This window comes from Daucus carota, chromosome 4 (assembly GCF_001625215.2).
Source record: "Daucus carota subsp. sativus chromosome 4, DH1 v3.0, whole genome shotgun sequence".
Taxonomy (NCBI): Eukaryota; Viridiplantae; Streptophyta; class Magnoliopsida; order Apiales; family Apiaceae; genus Daucus; species Daucus carota.
This window is the reverse complement of record NC_030384.2, coordinates 22,685,827-22,693,958: the sequence shown is the minus strand read 5'-3', so window position 1 is coordinate 22,693,958 and position 8,132 is coordinate 22,685,827. Positions and strand designations below refer to the sequence as shown.

The following is an 8,132-nucleotide window of genomic DNA, read 5'->3' as shown; positions in this document are numbered from 1 at the left end:
GTCTAAAAAGCTAGGGTTTACACTTCTTTAATAAGGTGATGTCCGGAGCTCTCAAGTCACACCGAAACTGTCCACAACCCAATTCCATCTACATCAAGGTGTACTTATGACAACTTCTGTCTATATTCTTTTTCGAGCTTCATCCCTAATGCATGCACACCACTAAAGCTACACACACTTATGTCGATCTTAACACACTCATGATATGTTAATGTGTAAATAAGATAGAAGTGCATGTTTATCATGATTTTTCACCGCCGATCTAGGAATGCATCTTATTCAGACCGTCCATATTCCAACTGCATCTTACTGGTTTACTACTATGCTGATACATATCATTATAGTTTCAACTCATTGTCCATCATTCCTTAATACATCTGCATTTTATTTACCTTTCCACTTTTGTCATGCTTTATATTTCAAACACATTTATTTCATTAAAATTAACTTTGCACATCATTGACCCTATCATCCTTCTACCTTCTTGAATTAAGTGTGTATTGAGAAATTAGGATCCTCAAATTATGACATAGATTTCCATTGTTTACTACATGTTTGATGAAATACCAAGATTTGTTGTCGTAGAATTTACATGATGACAGTATGATTCCATGCAAATGTTGCTACCGGACAATCCAAACCTTGTTGTCATAACTGAATGAACTTACTGTCTTTAAAGCTTCCGCTAATATTGCTGTTAGATAAAACAATCGATCGTGACCTGCAAATAACTGTCATTAGTATTTATATATTAATTAATTAATTTAAAAATTTTGCGGGTTGATTTATAATATAAATATAATGCTTTATATTATTTATATATATACACTATTTTATCATCAGTATTTGATGTCTTGATTACACAGTAGAAATTATTATTCTTAGTTATTATATTTTTCATTAGTCTAAATTTTATTTACCTATATTTATTCTCATTTTCTTAAAACAATAATAAATATAGAGCAAAAAAAAATCTAAAATATCTATTCTAAAATTAAAATCATCAAACAAAAGTTAGATTTATAATTCTCTTATAACTTTTGTTCATTTGAAGTCACTTTCTAATTAAAAAATATATTTCTCAATTAAAACAAATACTTTATATTCAGTACAATGACGATAGAAATTTGGAATCAATTAAACTAAAACAAATTAATAAATATTCATATATGTCCGCGGAATACGAATATTTCAAACCAAATTTTAAAATAATTTAGTTACTGCGCTAAGGTCATGCTTTGATGCTCCGGACTAGAAGATAAGGAAAGGAGGTAACTAGAAGTGTCTGTCTGAGTATAGAACATGAACATAAGTTGATACACTTGAAGATAATTCATTAAAACATGTTGATGCTCTCAACATCTTCTCTTCAACTTAAGCCTTGTAAGTCTTCAAGCCTCTCTTTCTCTTTCATGCCTCTAATCCATCCATGTGAATATGCTAGCAATTATTTCAAGAATTGGGTGTTCTTTCAGTTCAATTATGTATGCTTATCTTTGTGTCTTCTGTTTTTATGCATCTGTTGTGTAATAATGTCTGCCACGTGTAAGAAACACAGGCCAGAATTATATTGGGAAAGATAAATGGTTTACAACATGTTTGCCTGCCACAATTTCAGTCAGCCAATTGTTTCGATCATGTTCTGTGTACTTTCGTGTCGTGTTTTGTATGTGTTTGGCTGTGAGTACACGAGAACGCAAGACACTGAACAATTGCATTGCCTAGTCTGATTAGATGAAATTTGCTTGAAACTGATCTTGTTTAAGGTAAGACTAATAAGTCCGAAATCATCCATATTCATTTTTAAGTTACTAGCTATCCTGAAACCTACCATGTTAAGTTATCAGCTTTCGTAAGGGGGCCTTAATAGAATCATATTCCTGACACTTCTCCTCACTTGAACCCCATATTTGAGTCCAAGAGTGGATCACTTAACACCCTTAGGCAGTGGCAGATCCGGGATTTAATAAACGGGGGGCTTAATTAACATTGAAGAAAATCCTAAATATTGATGATTGACATCTATAAGATCATACATATCAAACCTATTACTAAACACTAATAATTATTTTAGGGGGTGCTTATATATTTAAAATTTTAATTTTACTACTACATTATTTTTTTGGGTCAGGGGGTGCTTAAGCCCCCCCTGCTGGATCGGCCCCTCCCCTTATGCCCTATTGTTACCCCATAATCTTTTGTAAATGAGATAAAAATAATCCCAGGATTGTAATCCTTTCAAACAAACATGGTGTAATCCCTTCAAACAAAACATGGCCTTAGTGTCCAAATTAAATTGAATCAGAATGTTGAAAATTGGACAGAAAATTGAGACCTCTCCCGATATGGGTTCTAATACTATGTTAAGTTACTAGCTATCTACAACCTCAGGGTGTTAAGAGGAGTGTTTAATAGAGTCATATATCATCTTAAAATGTATGGTTTGGTTTCCCCTCTACTGACACAATTTCCTGAGGTCAAGCACACCCAATAACCGATCTAGATGTAGGTTTTTACTTTTTCTAATCCAGATTTTGGTTTGCACATGATAGTAATTTCAATTAGTGTGAATTTCTTTGCTTGTATACTTAGAATTAAGCTATTTTCCACAAATTCATGGAAGTAAACTTACTACAACAAAACTGTTTATGGTATGGTTATAACAGAATGAAAAAGTTACAACGTAAACTTTCGAGATAACTTAAACCTTAATATTGCAGAGGGGAGACTATATTAGTTACATTTAACAAGAAATAATATATCTGCAAGCAATTTGAGGACACATGCTACATGCTACATGCTAAATGGTGTTTGAGCTATTAGTTGTTAGCTTGACAATTAATTTGCTTTTCGCGACAACAAAAAGGTACTATCAGAGCCAGAGAAGTAATTCAGTCATTTTTGTTTTTCTATAGAATATTGCCTGTTTGGATACACCTACTGTTCCAATACTGGGCTGCAAATGAACAACCAGCCGAGCTTTTTACAAATGTAATGGAATATAGAGAAATTCTGCATATATATCTACATGAACGGATACTTTTTTTTAAGTGCTTCCTAGTTTCTTATCGAGTGGATCCAAACCCTTGTCACTCAGACTCGGCTGGAAGCATCCAGCGTGGATAAATGTCCTGGTGTTTGACTCGGCAACATATTGAAAAATTTACAATTTTCTTTGGCTTAAAATAAGCGTACAACTGTCCAAACCCTTTTCTGAGTGTCGAGTGTTTGACAAGGATACTTGAGGAAAAATGAAGAGTTTGAGAAACAGAGAGCCAAGCATAGTTAAAGGAGCCTGATCATGAGAAAAAGCTAGGTTGTTGGTTGATAAATTTACTGTTTATAGAACAATCTGAGCTTTTTGGTAAACAAAAGCTCAGTTTAGGATATAACAATCTTAGCTTTTAGTAAACAAGCTTAAGCTTGTTACAAACTAGCAGAGCCTGCATACTGATCAAGCTTGGTCAGTCCCTGTTACTGGACCTCGAGCTGGTTTGCAAACAGCTTGGCATATTTAAGCTTCCATTTTGTGCAATATAAAATCCATTTTAATTATCTCCGCATATTAATAATTTAATATAGATACATATTTATTTTTACCTGTTTCCATCTGCTTCAGAAATCAAAACATACCAGCTTTCTTTTATTTATATATTTACTTTTTTATCCAGATAGAAGTATATCAGCATTCACGGCTATTGGTGAATCTTCTTTTCGAACTAATCTTCTAGTGCAGTGCTGCTTGATTCCCAACTTAAGGTAGGATATATTAGTTTGTTGATAGTATTATTTTATACTTGTGCTGTTACTTGGCTGAACCAAGACTTTCACTAATGACTAGAGAACATAAAGGACATCAGTTGCAACACAATGAGAATTTTAAGCGGAGAAGACTCCTTATCTTTCTGTTCTCAGTAGGATTATCTCCAACTTTGCCTTCTTTTGGGAAAACAAAGGTTAAAAGCCCATTTGATGAAAAGCGCATAGTTGAACAGAACAAGCGAATACAGAGAGAAAACAATGCACCTGATGACTTCCCAAGTTTTATCAGAGAAGGTTTCTACTATAATGACAACCTTGACACTTTTTTAACTTGCATTTGTAATATTACAATATTCTTTTTTTCTTCCCTCGTTTACAGTCTTGTCACCATTGTGCATACCCAGACTGACATTTGTGTTTGGGGACTCCTTTCAGGATTCGAGGTCAAAGTAGTTGCACCCGATAACTATGTTAAGAGTGAATCAGGGCTTATATTCAAAGATTTTGAAGTTGGAATGGGTGATCACCCCAAGGATGGTCAACAGGTCTTTCCCTTTATTTCAAAAAGCTGTGATTACATTTCCCAAATGCGAAACATACTACTTAATTGACCTCTGAATACTTTTCAAGTTCCAACTTGGTATGTAGCTATTATTTTACTTTTTACACAGATTTAATGTAGCTTATGAGTTAATTATTGTATAAAACCTGTATTTTTTTTCGAATAAAAGAAATGCCTTTTTTTCTATTCATTGCTGGTATCAGCAACATATTATTTTGTTAAACCGCATTATGTAGGTTATTGCAATATTTTTTGCAATTATTATTAGCAATGGTTAAACATAGTTTATGTGATTCCAGTCCGACTAAATATCAAAGAGATTCCCACTAAGTGGCTATTAGAACAGATGTGATGCTATGATTCGAGGTTGAATGAAGGAAAGGACATTGAAGAAAGTATATGAGATAGTCATACAGTAGCTACTTGTAGTAAATTATTAATCCCTGACTATAATTGTAGTCTCCTTTAAAGTGCACATGCAGACATTTTATTATGTTCTGCTTACACTGTCTTCTGCAAGTGTTTCAGCTATATATAGAGAGCATTACTATATATTATGATTTTCTGAGTTGTGATTAATTCGTTTTCGACATGTCATGGTACTACAATGGATACCGGATATAATCATTTGTAAAATTCTTGAAAATAACATAATGTAACTGAATGATTGTAATTTGCACCATCGAAAAGAGTACAGGATGAAGTTAAAAAAATGGGGCACATATTGTGTTTTAATAGTTTTTGTCTAGCAGAGTTGGTTGAATAATCAATTTCAAATTCTTTCTGATTCATAGTTTAGTTTTTTACAGGTGATTTTTCATTATATTGGTTACAATGAGTCAGGCAGGCGTATTGACAGCACCTATATACAGGGTGCTCCTGCCAAAGTTCGGTTGGGAACAAATGGATTAGTTCCAGGTAGAAAATAATGCAATTAGTATGTATGATGCATCCATGTTTTTCATTGAGCTATTTTTTTCTTCTAGCTATATTATTAATAACATATATAACTGAATCCTTTGCAGGATTCGAACAAGGAATTATAGACATGAGACCTGGAGGAAAAAGGAGGATTATTATTCCTCCAGAACTTGGACCGCCTGTAAGTTATATATCACTCCACTTGCAGAGCTGTAGATGGGTGAGTGGGTGCTTGGCCACCCACTTAAATTCCAAACAGACAATTATCAGTCATCAATTATATTAACATTGACAGAACTGGTATATAAATAGGACTTATAACCTTGGCTTTATGCCTAGTAGATGTTCCTCTCTTTCTAGTATCAAGTGTTTGAGGGTTTGAGATTCTGTGGCAGCATGGGTGCATGAACATTGAATTCCTGCAACATACTACTTCAAAATTATAACAGAAAATCAGTTTCGTGCTTCATAAAACAAATAAAACTTATCGTACAGAAGGTAATCAAATGAGAGACGGGTGCATCATTCAAGCATATTAATATGGAGCTCTTATGAACTATGTGTTGAGTTATTATCAAAGAAACATGAAAGTTAATAATGTGGTAATATTGCACAAACCCCCCTCCTCCTAAAAAGCGCAAGTTAGATACTCATATAATATAGATGAGTTATCTCTACTAACAAGTGAGAATTGATGTAAAATATAATTGCGTCAATTGTTTTGGACGATGATCAGTGTATTCCTTCACATGTTATACAAACATGTGTTGTTCTTCCCCCTTTTAATGTGACCAACCTTAATTGATCACATCGTGTGACTTTGTAAGATGATCCTAAGTCAATCTCAAATTCTCAATGTAATTCTGGCAAAATTGGACGTAACTACAGTATATGTCCAAACTAAAGCCTTCTAGGATATTTAGGAGGCCCGGCACACAATTAAAAGTGGCCTCTAAATTTATGGTTGAAATTTTTATCTTATGAGTAATTCACATAGAAGTTCTGTTGATGTATAAGTTAAAGCCTAATTAGTGTTGCGAGTTAAAAGATGTCTACGGTTGCAATGACAGAAATTTTATTTCTCTTTTCCCCTCCATATTACATCTGTAAGCTTACTAGACTGAAACTAGAAGGCCTTGCATGTTCTGGAGAATTAGTTCTCTGTTTGTCAATAAGTTTATCTTGAAGTTCATATACATGTACTTCAAAGACAAACCATCTACAGTTTTTTTACCAATTTTAACTGATGGTCCAATTGTAAACAAGATAAATATTGTTTTTGACGTAAAAATTAAGCACTAGATTACGGCTAAGCTTATTGGAGGTTAAAGACAGGGCTTCTTTTCTCATGTGTTCTCGAACATACATCTTTCAATAAAAAGATCTTGTTTAAACCTAAAGTCTAATTTAAGGTGATCTCTGGCCCTGGGGCCCGAATCTCCAGGTTTGATTATGATACAAGTCTAATCATCTCCTCTCACCAAGAGACCTAACAAGTTATTAGTGCCAAAAAAGGAAGCTCCTTAAAGCTTAGTCTAAGTTGTAGAAAATAAAAAATGACAATATCATGGTGTAGCGATATGGAATAACAACAAGCCTAGGGGATACAGCTTACGTGATTACGTCTATAATTTGCTTCAGCTTATCGTGTAGCAAGACGAATTATCAGCAAGGTCAATAAGTAAGAAGCTAGTAAATATACTTGCAGTTATGTTGTCACAAACTATGACTCTTCCTGGCATCTCTATGTTACCTCCCTGTGTTATAGTTATTACAACTTTTCAGTGACATTTAATGACCGAGCTAGAGGTGGCAAAATATGGTTTTGGTTTGGTTTTGGTTCTTATAAAATGGATTTGGTTTGGATAGATGAACCAAAACCATTTCCAAACCATATATTAATAAATGTGGTTATGGTTTTAGTTTGAATTTTGGGTAACTAGTTTGGTAAGTAAAAATAAGTATTATATAATGAACAAAAGTTAATACACTCAAATCACAATATAATGAATACTAAATATAACAAAAGTATGTGTGAGTGTGTGAGTTGATGGAGTGGTTCAAGCTCTTGGCTTCTCCAAGTAAAGTCATGAGTTCGAATCATGGGATGTGCATGTGTGATAATTAGCAAAAAGAAAGAAAGAAAAGAAAAAGAACATAATAGTGTGTGTGTGGAGAGTTACAAGAAATCTTAAAAGTGAGACCAAATGTGGTTAGAAACCATATTTTGTGAGAAATATGAGACTAGAAACCAAACCAAATCCATTTTTCTAAATGTGATTTTAAATGGATCCAAATTCACAATTTTGGTTTGGTTTGGATTGGTTTAATGGTTTTGCATCCATATTGCCACCTCTAGACCGAGCAAAGAAAATGTGTTTGATCATAGATTTCTTTGTTTTACGAAGAAATAATACAAATTTTCATTCCAACTAGTGACTGAATTACTCGTTCATCTTCAGGTTGGACCTTCCACTTTTTTCAGCTCAAAACAATTTGAAGTTTTTGACGTGGAATTAATTAGCGTGCAAGACTGTCAGAGACGGACAATTGGATTTTATTCAGACGTTGTCTGTACTTGAAAGAGGGGCGATTCAGAATTAGCGTGAAGAATATGTTCTGAATGTCATACTACACCGTGCTGGAAATATGTTCGCTTAACTGAAATATGAGTGCTGATATGAAGTAATAGTAGCAGTTGCAGATTGCCGGTGTGAAGTTTCATGTAAGTCTACGGAAAAAACCCTCTTATATATGTAAAACTGCAATTACATTCAATGTATCTGTTATATAAAATGGAGAACATGCAGCTATCAAATTTTGTAATTTAGCTGGAAGAATTGTATGTTTAGCAAATTACAATTCAATGCTAAAGTTATTAAATATA

General features: G+C 33.5%; 1 protein-coding gene across 1 annotated transcript; it reads left to right on the top strand.

Annotated features, from left to right (window-relative positions):
• Positions 1–1,190: 1,190 nt before the first annotated feature.
• On the top strand, positions 1,191–8,132 carry LOC108216458 (peptidyl-prolyl cis-trans isomerase FKBP20-2, chloroplastic). The gene is made up of 7 exons (XM_017389223.2): positions 1,191–1,383; positions 3,672–3,759; positions 3,842–4,056; positions 4,198–4,307; positions 5,134–5,242; positions 5,350–5,426; positions 7,708–8,132. Exons 1-7 carry the CDS (start codon positions 1,344–1,346, stop codon positions 7,825–7,827), a joined length of 759 nt encoding a protein of 252 aa, XP_017244712.1. The 5' UTR covers positions 1,191–1,343; the 3' UTR covers positions 7,828–8,132.

Bases quoted from the DNA above. Each gene is read 5' to 3' on its own strand.
- LOC108216458 (XM_017389223.2), top strand. From the start codon at position 1,344: ATGTTGATGCTCTCAACATCTTCTCTTCAACTTAAGCCTT. The intron at 1,384-3,671 runs GTAAGTCTTCAA...TTTTTTATCCAG, and splicing joins TTCTCTTCAACTTAAGCCTT to ATAGAAGTATATCAGCATTC. The intron at 5,427-7,707 runs GTAAGTTATATA...GTTCATCTTCAG, and splicing joins CTCCAGAACTTGGACCGCCT to GTTGGACCTTCCACTTTTTT.